Below are 18,702 nucleotides of genomic sequence, written 5' to 3'. Positions count from 1 at the left end.
TTTACAATAATTTATGAGAGCTTTGAAGAAAATTAATGTAATCTTTATGTTTTAATAAAGTTAAATAGTACTACTCCTTAATTTTTTCTGTTTTTTTTAATATCGATATTATTATGAAAAAATGTAGTAAATAATTTTTAAAAAGTCATTTACAGTAACTGCTTATTCAATCAAAAGAGGAATAAATTTCTATAGTTAAAATTAAATAATATATTGAAGTCTAACTTTTAGGGCCAACATAACTTATATAATCATATACTAAAATATATTTCAACACATTCTTACCCTAACAAATATTGAAAATAACATTCGTAGTGACAAGTCTTCAGTGCAATCTCGTTAATGGAGTAGGATGCCTTAAACACAGGACTTTTCATCCAAGAATAATACGTATGGATCAATAAAATTGAAGAAGTTCCTCCTAATATTGAAAGATGAAAACGTAGAGGAATTTGATAGAGATATGAGTTTCCTAACAAATCAAAAAGCCTGTGTCGACAGTATCTGCAGAACTCTAGTATGCTTCTCTCTATACATCGCGGTATGTGACTAGTGTGGCTCGCCGCCGCCGTCGTCGTCTTTGTTGCGAAGCCGGTAATTCTGAAATGTGAACGCATTAAGAAATTTGAACATTAATTAATTCACATAATATATAGTTGGACTGACAAAATCGCACCTGCAAATGACTCTTCACTTCGTCTTTGGTGATGGTGAGCCGCCCATCGGCTTGCATAATCTCTCTGATCTGTTTAGGAGTTGCAGCTGCAAAATTCAAGTCAGATCTAATCAACTAATCCAATCTCGACGAAAAATTATGGAATTCATCAGACCTTGGGCGCCTCCGAGCTGTTCCAGGGCGCCAAGAAACCGGCCATGGAGCTCCGGCGACCAGCACCGCCGCTGCTTCCTGACAATTTCGGCCGTTTGAGTGTTGGAACCAGATTTGGCGCTAAAATCATCCTCCATCGAATTCTTTATCCCAAGAGAAAGCCACTGAAAGTCATCCCTGCCCTCTTTTCCAACCGTTAAATCACTGGTTCCCGCTGCCCTGCTGCTTTCCACCGCCGCACGATCAACTGATTCTTCCTCTCTCTGTTCATCGTCAAAAATAAGCAATCAACTCGAATTTAAAGAAACGACGATGCAGTTACCTTTTCATTGCTACCGCTGTTCCATAACTGCACAAGACTCATCCAACTCATTTTCTCTCTCCTGTCAACAATGTCTGTTTCGCCGATTTTCTCATCCTTGTCGCCGGGGCTACTTTTCTTCAACGGTATGAACTCTTTCAGAATCGGTTCCTTCTGGCACCGCATTTTCTCAGCATTCAATATCGTAATCGCTGCAATTAAACCGGTCATCAGAAGAAGTAGAGAAACGAGATATCGAAATTTAAAACCCTATTCTTGACAATTCAGTTTCATGAATATTCATACCATCATTGAGGAGCATCATGCTGAGAGGGAGCTCATGTTTGAAAGCATCGACCGTCTTCATCTCATCTTGCAGCTGATTCACGTACTTATCGAGCTCCGAAATCTTGTCGGTTCCGCTATCCATCCTCGACGGAGGACTGCAATCGAAGGTGACTCCCTGCGCGATTAACAAGAAGATTCTTATACAGAGAGAGAAAGTAGAGGGAGATGGAGCGAGAAAATTCTGTTGAACAACGACGAGTTTTGAAACTAACAAATGAACTGGAATAGGTCCTTTTCAACTCGTCGCATATTTATAGTCTAGCATGATTCTCTGCTCAGCTGTGCCCCAAAACGACACCGTTTTGACCTTTTACCCATTAGTTTCATTTTAATATATAATAAAGCTCATGTAACAATTTCTATACGCCTTCTTCTTTTCTTTCTTTCCTTATATTTTTACCTTTTTGTTCCACTTCCAGTATAGTTTCTTCCATCACCTTTTGTCCTTTAATTTTATTTTAATATCCAATCTAATGCTCAATTATTCTTCCACTAATTTAATACATGTAACAATTTCTTTACAGCTTCTTTTGTTTCATTTCTTATTTTTTCTTCCATCACCTTTTTTGCTTTAGTTTCATTTTATCAATAGAACTATTATGTTTTAAAAAATATTAACAATGATAGTAATGTGTAAAATACTTTTATGAACTATTATGATTTCACTAATTGATCCTTTAATCATGAAACCTAATCTTTTATTATGTTTTAGATACTTCTAAATGAAATGCTATCTATTATGAAGATCAATCTATATGTTTAAAGAATAAAAAATGAAATATATGGAGTAACATTTTAACAAAGAATTTAAGTGAAAATAGGGAATTCATTGTGTAGGAAAAACAAAATTTTAAATTTACACTCCTTAGTCCTTACCACTTGTATTTCTAATTTTGCAGCATAAACCATTTTATTTTGAATTATAGTTCACTTAAAATCTTATAAAAAAATATTTGAGTGATTATTTAGGATTAGATATGCTATTTTGAATTATCTTCTTCATAAATGATAGACATATGATGGTGATTGTTTTAAAATTTTGATTTTCCCCATAAATATAAGAATTTACTACTAATATACAGTACTCCATCATTTTAGAAGTAAATCAAAGTAAAGGTTTGAATTTGAAATACTTCTAAATATAGAAGTATTAAAAATATATAGCACTCCTAAAAAGAACCCCGGTAATTTTGGGGGTGAGAATCAATTTAAATAGTTTGTAAGAAGTTATTCTGGAAGGGGACAAAACAAGAAGGCGTATGGAAAATTGGAAATTGTTACATGAGCTTTATATATTAATTTAATGGAAGAATACTTGAGCAGTAGATTTGTAATACATTAAAAAGTGGAACTAATGGGTAAAACTGAAGAACGACGTCGTTTCGGTGGCACAGCACCCTCTGCTGTGTTTCATCCACAATAGAGAATCCTTGCCCATTGCATGTTTTCCCGTAGTATTTCTAAAAATAAAGGTGGACCAAAAAAATTCTCCAATGTAACTTGTACTTTTATTTGAGTATTTTACTATTCCCTAAGTCTCCCAAATTTTGTTATAGTTTGACCTGACACGAATTTTAAGAAATATAATGAAAAATGAGTTGAAAAAATTGGTGGAACGTGGGTCATACTTTTAAAGTATTAGTTTTATAATAAAATGTGAATGACCATAAGTTAGTGGAGTGCGGGGTCCATTACCAAAAATAGTAAAAAGTGAAATGTGACAAATTTTGTGGGACAGACAGAAATGGAAAAATGTGACAAAATTTTAGGGACGAGGGAGTAATATATTAGGCCATTTCTAATATTTACATCAAACTCAAACTTAAACTCATTTTAAAAAATATATCACACCAAAGTAATCTTCAATTATCTACATAAAATTTAAATTTTATACCAATTTTAAATATATGTCTCATAAAATTTTGCATGGCTACATTACACACCCATATTTAGTAATTGTGTAGAAAAATGCAAAATGAGTTTGGGTTTTTAGTATAATTGGAGAAGTTTTCTATACCAAAAATAATATTTGGTATATGCCTATATGGTTAGAGAGGTCTTCACGAATAATGATTTATCAATAATATGGCAATTAATAAAATAATCTCGCTTTGCACGTTTTCGGTGTAGCAACTATATTTCGATTCATCATCTGCATGACCTATACTATTATCTTGATGATATCACGTTCAATTGCAAATTTACAAATGTCACGGATCAAAATGGAATGTTAATTTATTAGCCAAACATGTTAAGAAGAAAAAGAAGATAGGAAGCATGTTACCCATTACTCTATTCATTTCTATTCATAATAAGATTTTATACATAGTCAATTTTTTAAATAGGCATACCATTTAATTTGTTTTCTAACAAGAAAGAAGAAGTACAATAGATGTTATGTAAGTCATAGAATGCAGCTCGTCTAATACACCAAATTGCACCAAACAACCACTTGCATTTTATTTCCGAAAATAGATAATCTATCAATCGTGTAGTGTTCTTTATTTGATTTAATAGATCAACATATAGTAGGAGTAGTAAGAAAAAATGTGATAGGTATGTAATTGTCCAAATCAAAATAAAATATGAGCTGGGTCTAGATAAAAAGTCCCAGATGTCTCGAAATAGAAAGGCGGGATTTTCCTTTCCATATAAGAGTAATTAAAATGGCTAGATTATTTCCAAAATTAAATAAAATCAGACCTGTAAATAATTTTGATTGACCTTTGCTATATTATCCTGCCTCTGTTCAGTTGCCAAAACGTGATTCCGGATCACCACCGGAACTTTCTTCCACCACCCACTGCCGCCGCCGATTTTGGATCTGGTGGCACTGTCTTATCTAACCCCAAATTAATTATTTATGGCTTTGAGTTGTAGTGTTTCATCGTCATAATTTGGGGCTCATGGCCACTGAGACAGCACAAACGAACTCTCTCTCTCTTTCTGGTACTTTTTTTCCGTTCCTCTTCAATTACGTATCCCAAAATTTATGTTTTTGCCTGTTGTAATGTTTAACAAAATTGTTTTCTTGATCACCAAGATGGGAATGCAGATAAGCTTAACGTCGAAGCTGCTGAAAAGCTTGCTAATGAGGCACTGGTACTCCTAATTTTATTCAATCATCATCTTTTAGTTGGCGTGTGTTTTTGCCCTTTGGATTCGTATGACTATCTGTGCAGATTATTTATGAATGTATATCTTGTTTATGCAGCGGTTGCCAATGTCAGATGCAGTGCCCATATATGAGCATCTTCTGGCCAATTTCCCCACTTCGGTAAGCACATGTTGTGGGACTTGAACTCTAAATTCTCTTTATTTACTTTCCTTTTTTTTTATCTGGCTGTGTTGGTGTTTCTTCGTTTGGGTATTGGGTAGCTATACTATATTACCACAATTGTGTCGGGTCTTATTTTGTGCAAGGGTGTGATGGATCATATCTGTAACTTTTTTGATAGATGCTAGATGCATGCCTGGCTATATTATGTTAAATAAGGATATAATCTTGAAGTTCTTCAGTTGTGTGACATTTGACAGTGCATTTTAGTTTATCATGCCATATGCTGAATCACATTGTGCAAGTGAAGAAGTTTATAAGATGTCAAGAACTTCTTTAGTTTTTCAGAGTATAATTTTTCTTAGGAGATCTAAAACCAGCCACATTGGTGGGTTGCTTTTACTGTTTGTGAAGAGCCTAGAAAATGTTCCTATAATTTTAACTTAATACCGTAGATAAAGTTTAATTAAATTTCTGACTTAATGAATCTAGGTTTGTGTGCCTATTTCTGATAGTAAGTCACATCTAAGAAGTCCTTCACATACTCACGCATGTTTCTTCCCTCCAATTTGTACTCTGTGTCATTGATAACATTGCTGTTCTGATTGCTCAATGCATGTAACTTTGTCCAGATAATCTTTTTATCCACTATCACTGGTTTTCATTGCTTATTTAAATTCCTGTTTTAGGCAAAATACTGGAAGCAATATGTTGAGGCTCTCATGGCCAGCAACAATGATGAAGCAACAAAACAAGTTTTTAGCCGTTGTCTTTTGAATTGCTTGCAAGTTCCTCTTTGGTATATTTTCTACAACTTGCTGAAGTCTTTTGTTTTCAGTTATGTGTTTGATTTAGGTTCACTGTCCTGAGTTATAGTGTAGAGTTTAGTACTCATAATATCTCTCTCTTCTATCTGTCTTTCCATGCTTTAGTCTTGTTGAAACCTGAACCCTTGCTTGCTTCCACAATTTCTATGCAGGCGCTGCTACATTCGCTTCATAAGGAAAGTTAATGATAAGAAGGGAATAGAGGGTCAAGAAGAGACAAAGAAAGCTTTTGAATTTATGCTTAACTATGTTGGTTAGTCATCCTGCAGTGCTTATCTTTGTATCCATCTCACACATGCGTGTGTCCACACATTTTTTCACTACCTCCACCTGTATTTTGCTATAATTATAATTAACCGTTTGGTAAAACTTCTGGGTATGCCAAATTGACAATGTAGAAGATTTGCAGTTTTGATGTGACCTAGTTTTAATGACTCATTTGTCTATGGTAATCATGATTTTAGAGATTTTCAGCTTCTCTCTCTCTGTATATATATATATATATGTATATATGTGCAAACACGCACATCTGAATGAAGTTTACCCTCCAAATTATCAAGTCCTCTTCACCACTTAGTATTGTCTATTTGTTTTTATTGAAATCAGATCCCTTTTATTTGTACTAAATTCCTAATTGCAATAACAAAGCTTTGAATTGACTGCTTTAGTTGTCATAATAGTAAAAAGCCTTTTGACCCTTAAAGGCTTAACCTATACAAATTGTGTAAATTATGTCACTGAGGCTGGATGATTTATTTCTGTTGCTGCATATTTGTGGCCTTCATTTTTTGCTTTAAGTCATACACCCTATGTCCCATTTAAAATGAAAAGTTTTCCTTTTTGAGTTGTCCCATTAAAAATGAAACGTTTTCTTCAATGGAAACAACACCATCTCTACTTTTTCCTCTCTCTTCATTAACTCACAAAACAACACTACATAAAATCCCGTGCCGGAAACCCAATGTTTCATATTTATTGGGACGGAGGAAGTACTTGATTTTGAAGCTTGTTGAATTATGGGTAGTTCCAATAGTTTCCTAAATGTAAGAATTTCAATGACAGGATCGGATATAGCATCTGGCCCTGTATGGATGGAGTATGTTGCATATTTAAAATCACTACCTGTAAGTTAGACTGTATGACTGGTTGCTGTTGTGTCAATCAACCTTTCTAATCTTATAATTCTTTTCATAAAATATGATGGAGCAGGCACAAACAACTTTAGAAGAGTCGCAGCGGATGACTACCATACGTAAACTATACCAGAGGGCTATTGTTATGCCTACTCATCATGTTGAACAACTTTGGAGAGAGTACGAGAATTTCGAGAATTCAGTGAGCCGTGCACTGGTAGAACTCTGCTTCTGATATTTTTTTTACTGTTAGAACTTATGTTTTTTCATTTAAAGTGTTTTTTAAAGAACTATTTGTGGGAATTTGGGAAAAAAGTTTGTGATATCATTCTATCCTTCATTTGATGACTTATATGCGTCTTACTACTAGATAAACCTCTAACTATGAGCAGAAGATCTTCATTGGTTTTCTTTAGTTTCAGCTAGAAATATAATCTGTTATCTTTGCCATGGTAGCTGATAGTATCACTATATATAATGATCTGAGCGATACGTTTACTTCCGAGCTGATTATTGAAGTACATTGTAGGCAAAAGGGTTGGTGACTGAATATCAACCAAAATATAACAGTGCAAGGGCTGTTTACCGAGAACGTAAGAAATATGTTGATGAAATTGACTGGAATATGCTTGCTGTTCCTCCTTCTGGTACTCCTAAGGTATTCTTTGACCCATTTAGATAGAAGTGGAGTATTCTTATTTAAATTTCTTTGTGGCTATACCTTCTGAATTACTGGTTTTACTGATAACAGCTTCAAGAAAATATATGTCAATTGCATAAGCCGCTTTAGATACTGTATGTGCATATACAAGAAGCAATAAGTACTAAATGTTTTTTTGAGGAGTCTCTGACCTGACATATTTATTCAGTTTAACTTGGACTGAGTCACTAGACTCTCTACTCAGTTTCTTGTTTGATATTCAGATAGGGGACGGACAACATCTGATAGAATATTGTCTTACCCGGTTCATTTATCAAGACAATAAAATGGTATCATTTTTTTTGCATTACTATTTTTGTAACAATACACTGTTTATTTTACAGGAGGAAATGCAATGGGTGGCCTGGAAAAAGTTATTAAGTTTTGAGAAGTAGGTATCCCTGTCACTGTTATGTACTTATGTTTCTCTTATGAGTGAAAGCATCACAAAATATGTATTACTACAGTATTGGCATATAACATACTCCCTCCGTCCTTCAAAATATAAGCCATTTCCGTTTTGGTATGTCCCTTAAAATTAGAAACCTTTTATTTTAGGAAACTTTTCTCTCTTTAATGAGGTGGGAGTACCCATTTTTTACTAACAATACTTCAGTCACTTTTTCTTTCTATTTCTCCCTAACTTTACCAAGTGTGCATTAAAACTCGTGCCGTTTCAAAAATTTTATTTTTCAAAGACGGACGGATTATAGTATATGTAACTTGAAGAAGAAATAATTTTCTTATTACCAATTTCTTCATTGGCACAAGAAAGTACACCTGATGTATTGTTTTAGATCATTTTTCCTCTCTTGATGTCTTTGTTGTTTTCCAAAAATACATCGTTTGTGAATATTTTTTTTATGGGCTAAGTTCACCGGTTTACTTAGTTAACTATGTTGACTTCTTCACAGAGGTAATCCACAGAGAATTGACAATGTTTCAGCAAATAAAAGGATAACATTTGCGTATGAACAGGTACTGAAAGAACTACTACTACTATTTAATGGGATTTCATTTTTGAATTTGTGTTTTAGCAGTTTCTTGTATGTTGATGTTCCATGAGATGTTTTATGCTGCATTGTTTAAAGTTGGACCTTCTACAGCTATTTGTATGTTAGTTAAACTAGAACCTCAAAGAAACGTCATATGTTCTCCAATCAAATTTATCCATGAGGCCTCCTGTCAACGGGTGCATGCTCAATTTGGATGGATTTTTTTATTTTGTATTAGTATGCCAACACTACATAATCTTGTGGATAAAATTGTTAAAATTAAAAGTTTTAGGCTAAATTGCAAATTTTCCAAAGGCACACTAGAAATGAATCCCATTTATGTTTTGTAAATTATGTTTGTTGGGGATTTACAGTTAGATTGTTTCAATGCTGAAGTAATGCATAATAAGCACAGCTATTTAATGATCAACATGTCAAAAGTATGACGATTGCAGGCCTCTCTTAATCCTCAGCATTACCTGTAAAAAATATCTAAATGGTTGCACTTACGTTTTGTCCATGCTCCCCTGTTGTGGATTTATTTGGATTTCCTGGGATTTGCAACCTTCGGTTCTTCAAATTAGTTTCTCATCCATCACATTTAGTGATTCAGTTTCCATTATATGCATGAACCATTAGAATGGTGGCTTTGATGTTGAGGTTTTTTTTGTCTTAGCTTCTGATTTATGTGTAGTGGTCACTCTAAGATAACTGATATGAAAAAATAGATAGCTAAGAGAAAGTGCTCACACGTTTGTTTTGGTGCTAGTGCCTCATGTACTTGTATCATTACCCTGATATATGGTATGACTATGCCATGTGGCATGCCATAAATGGTTCTCAAGACTCAGCTATTAAAGTTTTTCAACGCGCACTGAAGGCTCTTCCTGGTATATATCCATAAGCTGATAGATTATGTCTTCTCAAATATCTATTCTTCTCTATATTTTTATTTTGGTTGTCTCGATCGATTTTTTTGGTATAGCTGCTCTTCTGTTTTGAACTGTAGTATCTTCTTCCCTATCTGATCCCATTACTCACTGATTTTTATTCCTTAGTTTCCTTAATAATTTCTTTACTGTTGTTGTAGATTCAGGTATGCTTAAGTATGCCTATGCTGAGCTAGAGGAGACTCGTGGAGCAGCTCAGGTACTATTCTGACTTGAGGTTGTTTCCTTCAGATCAGACATTAAGATTAATCATCTAGGAGAAATAATTTTTATAATTTCGATGCTTTCTTTTTGTCCAGGTGGCAAAAAAAGTGTATGAAAGTCTTCTTGGAGATGGCGTGAATGCAACAGCATTATCTCACATCCAGGTATAAAATTTTGTTCTGGCTGCATTTGCAGTACAAAAGTTGTTCAAAAATCAGAAGTGAAAACTCACATTACTGGTATCTGCTGAAGAGCAATCTAATATTATCAGAAACAGAATACAACTAATAGATGGACATGGAATTGTAAAGGATGCTGCAGTTATATTTAATCCTCGAGTGGTTAGAGCGATCCGAACTCTAATGGTGGTTGGATTTGTAAATTGTTTCTGCTGTCTGCTCTGCAGTTTATACGATTCTTAAGGAGGACTGAAGGAGTTGAAGCTGCTCGCAAATACTTTCTGGATGCCCGTAAATCTCCGAACTGCACCTACCATGTTTATGTTGCATATGCAATGATGGCATTCTGTCTGGATAAAGATGCAAAGGTGATTTAGTTTCTACGTGTTTCTGGGATTGATCTGTTAATGCTGAATATAAACAGAGGACCATTTTCTTTATTTAAGGGTGTTACTTGCTCAGAGATATACGATAACATGATAATCAAGTTTTCTCTAACAAAAAATACTACAGAAATGGTGTTACATAGCTGTCATAAATCCTTTCAATCTTTCTACTTGAAAAGAAATTGGGGTTTTCTTTAAATTATGTTTTTGCACATTCATGTTATGTGTTTTATGCAACTCTTTTGCAGCTTGCACACAACATATTTGAAGCAGGTCTCAAACGTTTTATGCATGAACCCAGCTACATTCTTGAGTGAGTACCTCTTTAAAGTCAGTATGATACTATCTGCATTTCTTATCTCGGAGATCCTTGATATTCATAGACATTTGTTATTGTAGTTGTAATAATTGTGGTGATAATTCTAGTAAAATGCTGTATTGATTGCTGTGGCTGCTGTTAGAGCAATTGTAATATAAGTAACCCATCTCTGCATGGAGATGCGAGTCATGTAACACAAGTAATTTAACCTCCTTGTTTTTTCAATTCTTGTATGATTCCAACTCCATATTTATCATATTCCAACTCCTTGTTCTCTGTGAGGCTTTTCATACTGTCAATATTGAGGGTAATGTTGCTAAACACAACTTACATGATATCAAATTTTATTTACAATGCAGATATGCTGATTTCTTGTGCCGCTTGAACGATGATAGAAATATCCGTGCTTTGTTTGAGCGTGCTTTGAGCTCACTTCCACCTGATGAATCTGTTGAGGTGCACTGTTTGAGCTATGTTCTGCTGTTTGTGTAGATCGTTGTTATAAGTTAGATATTACTATGTATTCAGATGCTATAAAAATCTTGGAAATAGTATAAACTATGATGCTGTTCCTGTCAATTAGATATTCAGATGTGATATATCATAAGTATTTAAGTCTTTTTTTTTTTGCCTTTTGTTTTTCACACTTACTTGACTCGAATTGCAAAATATATAGGATTGTTACTGTTCCACTTTTAAATTGTAAAGTTATATATTTACTTCACTGTAGGTTTGGAAAAGATTTGCCCAATTTGAGCAGACGTATGGAGATCTTACCAGCATGTTAAAGGTAGATTTGTCATTATTCATTCTAGTATGTGGTTGATTATTGGTTCTTTCTTTCATGGATTCTCGCAGCTTGACATCACAAAATGCTATGTGACCTCAATCGAGTTTAGTACCGACTCTGAACATTTTTGACCTATCTGTTGGAAGTAATGTGTTCACTGTTCACTGGTTTTCTCTGTACTAGGTTGAGCAAAGGAGGAAAGAAGCTTTATGCCGTATGACTGAGAATGGAGAATCAATTTTAGAAAATTCTCTGCAAGATGTCATTTCGCGGTATAGTTTCATGGATCTGTGGCCTTGCTCAACGAAGGACTTGGATCATTTATCTCGGCAAGAGGTACTTACTTTTGGTCCCTCCCTCTAACCTGAATAATGTTTGAGTGAATTATAACTGTCATATGGGCTGCTTGTAGTGGCTCTTTAGAGGTGTCAATAAGAAGATTGAAAATCCTACTCCTGTAAATGGACCTAGCTCTGCAGGTATTGTTGTTACTTGTACTCGCTCAGTCCCCCATTAATTGGCACCAATTTCCTTTTTCGTTCGTCCCCAATTAATTGGCACTATTATTTTTTACTGCTTTGGTAATGGACTCCACATCCTACTAACTCATTCCACGTACATTTTATTATAAAATTAAAACTATATAAAAGTAGGACCCAAATTCAACTAACTTTTTCCACCCACTTTCCACTACATTTCTTAAAACCAGTGCAAAGTCAAACGGTGCCAATTAATGGGGGACGGAGGGAGTACTATATTAGGGTACATTTTCCCTTCGACTTTCACAATCTGTTTCTGTTCTGAATGCAGATCGGACTACACCAGAAGTTCCGATTAATTCAAATGTTTCTGGCAAGGTTGTTTATCCAGATGTATCAAGAATGGTGATTTATGCTCCTGGACAAAAGCCTGGTATGTACATTTTATTTCTTGCTGTAGTTGATCTGAACCATTGATAGATAGTTTAGTATATGTCCTTGCATAAACTTTTGAAAACAAATAGCTTGAAAGTTATATGTATTTGGTTATCATATGAGCTAAATGGTCCTGCTACCTCTACAACATCATTTGTAGATGGTATTTAATCTCAATAGTTCTTTTCTAATCTCTTTCCTGTTTCCCATTATTGACGAGTGAGCGCCTAATATTGACATATGCTCAAAGTCGTGATAGAAAAATGGGACTTCTGAGTTATGATAGTTTTTAGGTTCAGAACAGGGTGTTGTAAATATGGATATTCTGGTATATCCTTCTTGCTTAAGTAATTCTAGAAAAAGGAGTCAGATCTTTATCTGGTGGAACCATGTAATACTGATTTGGCTTATGTCTGAAGCACTTGTGATCATTGCAGCCATATCTCATTCTCATCTTATATATACCATTCAAGAACATGACATATTTATAAGAAATATGTGCTTTACTGATTGAATTAATTATTGCCCGAGCGATTATACTTTTTGAATGAGAATATTAGATAAGCTTCTTTGCTGTTAAGTTTCACAATGCAAACCTTCCAGGGATCACAACCCCGGTGGTAGCAGGTGTTTCAAGCACATTGCCAAATGGCATTAGTGGAGGAGCAGCCACAATCAATGATACACTGAAATCCTTACCTCCAACATTGGCAGTCTTTGTATCAAATTTGCCAGCCGTTGAAGGTAACTATCTGAACCTTTCCCGCTGAGTTCAGCATTGGTTTTGTCACAGTTTGTGTTTTGTTCCTCTCATAGACGACTCCTACTCAAGCTTGACTTGTTCATTATAGAATCAAGCTATGCTTATTCATCTAACTTCTTTAAGGCTCTTTCAACTATTTAGTCAAAGCCAAAACAAGCTTTCTAAATATGTATGTACATTTAAATTTTCATCATTTTTTATAAAAGATCAAATTAGTTTTACCCTAATAAAATACTTAATTAAACTAAAACTCATTAGTTTCTATTCTATTTAAAATAAAAACAAGGCTAACTAGTTAAGCAATGTATAGCCTACTATTAAAGTAAAACAAATGAGTTGTACATCAAATAAAAATTCCGTATTTAATTAAACGAGCTTTTATTAGCCGAATTGTGCTTGTAACTTGCCAAACTTCAATCTAGAAGCTGGACTATAACTAAATACTGACCTAACAGAATTCTGTGTAAAAGAATCTACGTCACAGACCAATTTCTCATGCTGCTTTTTAGGTCCATCTCCCGATGTTGATTTTGTAATATCCATATGTTTGCAAAGCAACATACCACCAGCTAGTGCAAAACCCAGTGCACCTCAACAATTGCCATCTGGACCTGTTCCAAGTGCCAGTGATGCATCTGGTTCAAGCAAATTAAGACAAACAAGAGACAGACAAGCTGGAAAAAGAAAAGGAATGGAGAGTATGTTACTATTTCTTTCTTTCATGTTCTGTTGTGCTAATGTATCATATAATTCCTTGTTATAACTTATATATCATGATCTTTTGCATAGTTAAAAATGTTTCCCTGTTTAGAGATCGATGTAATCTATAGAACTGTACTAGAACTGTTAGTTATTTAATTGAACTTGTACAGAAAAGTATAGCAGGACTACATTATCATTTTTCCCGTAGAGTTGGGGAGGAATTGAGTTTGATTACTCTTTAGGTTGCTGAATGTTGTATGGTGTTTTTACTACCCCATTCATGGAACTCCAGTAATTAAAAATTGAAACAAGTTGGTATGCTGATTAAGATATGATTGTATCTTGTTAGGGCAAGATGATGATGACACGTCTACTATCCAAAGCCAACCATTACCTAAAGATGCTTTCAAGATACGGCAACTGCAGAAAGCGCTTGGGGCTAGTTCTCGTACTGGCGGGGCTAGTTCTCGTACTGGTGGAACTAGTTCGCGAACTGGTGGCTCTGCATCATATGGGAGTGGATTTTCAGGCGATTTCTCTGGAAGTTCGGGTTGATGGTTTATAAGTTACAAATTGTTGTTGTTTGTATATTATTGTTAGAAATTGTTCCAGATGTGCTCATTTGCCTGTAGGGTGGGTGGTTAGTATAGAAACAAATTTTTTTCTTATTAGCTAGTTCCGTGCCTTGTATGTAAAATTAGATGGATTGATTGAAGGATTTTAATTGTAGTTTATTATTCACTGTTAATTTTAATGAAAACTACTATTCTCCCTTGCGATGAACATATTTTCATTTATGGATTCTGGTGTTTAGTGTTGTTTCTAGTCTTCAATTCTATAAAATTGTAAAATCAACATGATCTGAATGTCCTAAAATATTAGTTTTGCATAAGTAATTAAAATTTCCTTAGAACTGAAATTCCATACACAAGAGTCTCAGAAAGGCGCACAATCTTTTTACTTGACTGGTTCATAATCAGTATACTTAATGTGACACCGTCATCTAATTTAATTGTTAGTTTATTTATCAAAATTAGTTAATCAAGCTAGATGGAAAGTAAAAATAGATAATTTTTATGATTTATTCAGGATTTTAAATTATAAAACAATGTCAGACTAGAGTTGAATGGCATACAAATTGTACTACTACTTTGGTATTATGTTGCAACCACTCGAGAATACAGAGAGAAAAAAGTAAAAGAGTCTTGAAATAATATCAAACATATGGGTAAAACCTAAACCTCTTCCAAGTAGTTGAGCTGATGGCCGAAGGGCTAAACTGCATCTACACCTGTGTAAAATTCCAGAAATAAAAATGAAGACTTGTCCATACCCTCCAACGTAGAATAAATACCTATTGAATATATACATAAAGATAGTTGAAAATATGCACAGAGATGCTTATTCACAAATCAAAACACCAGCTTTAACTTCAATTAGAGACATGTTTCATGATGATATCCACGGACTGGATGCACGGGCAACAGTAAGAACAGAATCTGGTCATGAGAGAGTAATTCTACGGTCATGTTTTCCAGTTGAAGGAATTTAAAGAACATCAAAATATATGCCAAGATTTGTGGGCATTACCTATTTTACGATGCTACAAGACCTTGTCTGCTTCAGGATTGTCGACTACAGAGTTGGCATGGTTATTTTCTGCTGCCTTTTGGGGCTTCCGGAACCACAGAAACAAGAACCACAATGTCCTCAAAATTGCTCCGTTTGCCATGTGTGGAATGAATATACGACCCCAATATGGGTAATAAGGGCCAGGAAACTTGAGCAGTGCAAAGAATATCAGAAGAGCAATAAGATGCCACGGTACTTCTGCATACTGCGATTTGAATAAAAAACAATACAGAAAGAAACATATTTAGAACACATTGAATAGCAGTCACATGAAACTGGAACACAAACGGCCCCCAAAAAATTATCCACTTACAATACCGCGTCAAAAATTTAGACCAAAACCAAAGAAAATGTTTCGTGTTCATAAAAATCAGTGCCTGTGATCTGCTATAATACTGTTACACTGTCTTAATAGTTTAATGTTAGCCCTGGAGTTGTTGGCATAATACTATGGCACTTGATTGTTTCCAGCACCCATCATAAATAAATAACTATGCAGACCAATTGTACTCCTTTATTTCCTCACATGCTAAACAGAAGCAAAATCAAAAGATGAGCACCCGTTTAACTTCCACAGCCATTATATCACTTTCTGGAGCAAGTAGTTTACATATAGTCCAACAGAAAACACTTTTAGACATTCTTGGACTCAGCCCAAAAATTTATTTTCCATTCCCATTTGTATGAAAACAAGTTTATTATTCCACTCTACACTACAGGGAAAGTTCCCTTTTGGACTGGAAGGTACTATGTATTTCTCACGTAAACAATCATGGACATCCACCCTCTTAGCATCACAGTCCCATGTATATGTATCCGGTCCATAACTTGGTTTTCTTCACACGCATACAAGCATTTTCATTAGGGGTATTCACAATTTGATTTAAACTATAAATAAAATCAGAAACAAACCACATTTGTACGGTTTGGTCTGGTTTACAGTTTCAAAAAAATATTACAGAGTACTAATTTTAAAAAATATTAGACTGATTTATGGTTTAATTTGGTTTCTAATAAATATACTAACTGGCCCAAACCAAACTGTGAACCACAATATAATAAGATTATTATTATTGGAAGTATATACTCCTAATACTTATTTTTCTGAATTTCTACGAAAAATATAACACTCCATTAGCTTATGTTTATAACTCTTTTAAAAAATCTCTATATGGTTTATAATCAAAATCCTAAATCCTATCAGGCTGACCCATATTAATATGTTGGAAAATAAAAATATATACAAACTGCAAACCAATTGTTTTGATACTGAGGCAATTCGATTTGATTTGCTATGATTATCAAACCTTGTCTTACGGTTTGGTTTGGTTTTGATGCCAAACCATACTAAACCAATCGGCGAACACCCCTATCTAATTTTACAAAGCCATCGCATTACATTTTCTGTATGCAGATTTAAAATTCAATGTAAGACTTTTACATAAGATGGGGGTAAAAATTACCTTGAGATATGAAGACGATTCCAAAGCAGCATTTTGTAACACCCCAGCTGCAGCGACACCAACTAGAAACGGAAGTGGGACAAGGTATAGCTTCCTTTCATGCGCACAATAAGATATTTCGCTGATTGATGTAATGGAAAATACAGGTAGGGCTAGGATTCTGATAACTGCCAAGACAAGGTCGAGAACGAGTTGAATGAAATGATTCAATGTTCTGTTCCAAGGAAAGGTCTTGACCGGCTGAGGAGAAGTATCCCACAAACTTCTTGCTTTGTCCACAATATGAGTGATGCTCATTTTCTTAGGATCACCAGGCTGGTTGGCAGCCATATTCATACTGCAGGAAGTTCTTGCAGTATTCTGATACAATCGGTTTGGCTTAAAACTCCATAAGCAGTTGTGATTTCTATGACGTAATTGAAGGTTCTGCATACAAATTTGACACTGTTATGTGAGACTACTAGGACAATGGTAAGAGTAATCAAAGTGCAGCAAAAGACTAGGTTGTTCAATTAGCAGCACAAACTCTTTGTGTTGTGTGTAACTAAATTTTAAATCTAGACGTGAGCAAACTGTGTAACTATAGGACACATGTAGTAAGTCATTTATTGGCTGTTCAAGAATCTCAAAAGGCCAGCATATCAGCACAAGAATATAATTTATCTTCAAAACTCAAACACAGACCATCTAAGCAAGATGGCCAAATAGCCAATTACAAATAACAAGCTCCACAACTAACCAAAAGAATGGATTAGTCACCAAATGATACTGTAATAGATTAAAAAAAAAAAAACTTGAAAGCCAACATCCCACAATTTGGCAATTTCCATAAAAATTTTGACAAAAATCTGATAAAGAAGAAACATATTCTTCAAGATTTTCCCGTACATCGAGAGGAGACAATAAGGGCAAAGCTGGTTCGAATTTACACAAGGAAACATAGAATAAATACCTGCAGTGAGTACACAGCCGAAGCATTGAGCTTGAGCGCCATTTCTTCTCAGCGAGGCTGCCAAAGATTTACTGGTATCTGAAACAAAGTCCCTTTAATAGTTTCAACAACTATTTGGTTATTTTCCTGAAAAGGGTTTTTTTAGAGGGATCTCTGGTAATAAGGTATGCTCCGTTTGGATGGATGAGTCGTGTGTTTGTCCTCTGTATTTTTATTATTTTTTTGGGAACAACGGAGTACGATTCAATCGATAAATTAATCTTCAATTTTTATTTATTACTTTATTCGTCCACCAATACAAAAAAAATATGATAATCTTCAATTCTTATTTATTACTTTCTTCGTCCACCAATACAAAAAAAAAGACATTTATTCGAAGATACAAAAATAACAGAATTTAACATTTATTGATGGACAAAGGAAGCTTGCATCATTGTTTATGGAGGTAATATGAGTCTCAATTCATCCTTTCAAAATTTGACACTAAATTCACTAACATTTCAGAATATGGAATCGAAGCATGCAAATTTTTTACTTTTAAATAATTTTTATCTTCCTTTTTCTTATTATTTCTCTCCCAAATCTATCAATTGACCACCCACCTCAATTTTTCTCCTATTAATTCGCTTCTCATTTCTTAATTTGTTTTCTAATCTCTCTCTTACACCATACAATTAATACATTATACAGCAATAGTTTTGACTCCTTATCTATACTAAGTTAATTATGGAATGAAGTGGCGTTTGTGGTGTTAATGCTAAAAAATGAAGTGGCGCTGCCACAGGCGAAGAATGGCGTGGCGGACGTCTGCTATTGTGTTAGGCTAACACGACGGACGTCCGGAAGACGGATGAGCTTTCATCCACGGACAATAGGCGTTAGCCGATTGCTAGCCTATCGATGTCCGCCTATTGCGCGGCGAGCGATAGGCTAACCATTTTTTTAAAAAAAATCATACTCTATATTTACAACTCATTGCACTTCATTTTTTTAATATTTGATAAACACCAACAATTAAAATGAATTAATCATATTTGT

General features: G+C 34.5%; 3 protein-coding genes across 5 annotated transcripts; 1 reads left to right on the top strand and 2 right to left on the bottom strand.

Annotated features, from left to right (window-relative positions):
• Positions 1-315: 315 nt before the first annotated feature.
• On the bottom strand, positions 316-1,686 carry LOC121771857 (transcription factor NIGTH1-like). Its single transcript, XM_042168750.1, has 5 exons — positions 1,437-1,686; positions 1,152-1,342; positions 831-1,092; positions 677-762; positions 316-600 (listed from the first exon to the last, which is right to left on the bottom strand). The coding sequence occupies exons 1-5, from the start codon at positions 1,558-1,560 to the stop codon at positions 550-552; spliced, it is 714 nt and encodes a 237-aa protein (XP_042024684.1). The 5' UTR covers positions 1,561-1,686; the 3' UTR covers positions 316-549.
• Positions 1,687-4,174: 2,488 nt separating this feature from the next.
• LOC121788022 (cleavage stimulation factor subunit 77-like) lies at positions 4,175-14,402 on the top strand. The gene is made up of 23 exons (XM_042186874.1): positions 4,175-4,427; positions 4,522-4,580; positions 4,693-4,755; positions 5,445-5,554; positions 5,735-5,835; positions 6,645-6,706; positions 6,792-6,932; positions 7,245-7,373; positions 7,760-7,806; positions 8,330-8,393; positions 9,180-9,300; positions 9,501-9,559; positions 9,660-9,728; positions 9,971-10,111; positions 10,378-10,442; positions 10,808-10,904; positions 11,179-11,238; positions 11,422-11,574; positions 11,651-11,717; positions 12,049-12,150; positions 12,756-12,896; positions 13,425-13,613; positions 13,967-14,402. Exons 1-23 carry the CDS (start codon positions 4,385-4,387, stop codon positions 14,170-14,172), a joined length of 2,289 nt encoding a protein of 762 aa, XP_042042808.1. The 5' UTR covers positions 4,175-4,384; the 3' UTR covers positions 14,173-14,402.
• A 279-nt stretch (positions 14,403-14,681) lies between these two features.
• On the bottom strand, positions 14,682-17,861 carry LOC121761160. 3 transcript variants are annotated; one of them, XR_006041946.1, is made up of 5 exons: positions 17,665-17,861; positions 16,713-17,138; positions 15,208-15,454; positions 14,987-15,116; positions 14,682-14,908 (listed from the first exon to the last, which is right to left on the bottom strand). XR_006041946.1 is itself a non-coding variant. In XM_042156759.1 (4 exons), the coding sequence occupies exons 1-3, from the start codon at positions 17,704-17,706 to the stop codon at positions 15,221-15,223; spliced, it is 702 nt and encodes a 233-aa protein (XP_042012693.1). In that variant the 5' UTR covers positions 17,707-17,861; the 3' UTR covers positions 14,682-15,116; positions 15,208-15,220. The 3 variants fall into 3 exon arrangements, 2 of the variants coding, with proteins under 2 accessions (XP_042012693.1, XP_042012704.1); XM_042156759.1 differs by having other exon boundaries at positions 14,682-15,116; XM_042156770.1 differs by lacking the exon at positions 14,987-15,116.
• Between the last annotated feature and the right edge of the window lie 841 nt (positions 17,862-18,702).

This window comes from Salvia splendens, chromosome 2, assembly GCF_004379255.2.
Source record: "Salvia splendens isolate huo1 chromosome 2, SspV2, whole genome shotgun sequence".
In the NCBI taxonomy this organism is placed as follows: domain Eukaryota; kingdom Viridiplantae; phylum Streptophyta; class Magnoliopsida; order Lamiales; family Lamiaceae; genus Salvia; species Salvia splendens.
The sequence above is the reverse complement of the archived record's forward strand: the minus strand, read 5'-3'. Positions and strand labels throughout refer to the sequence as shown.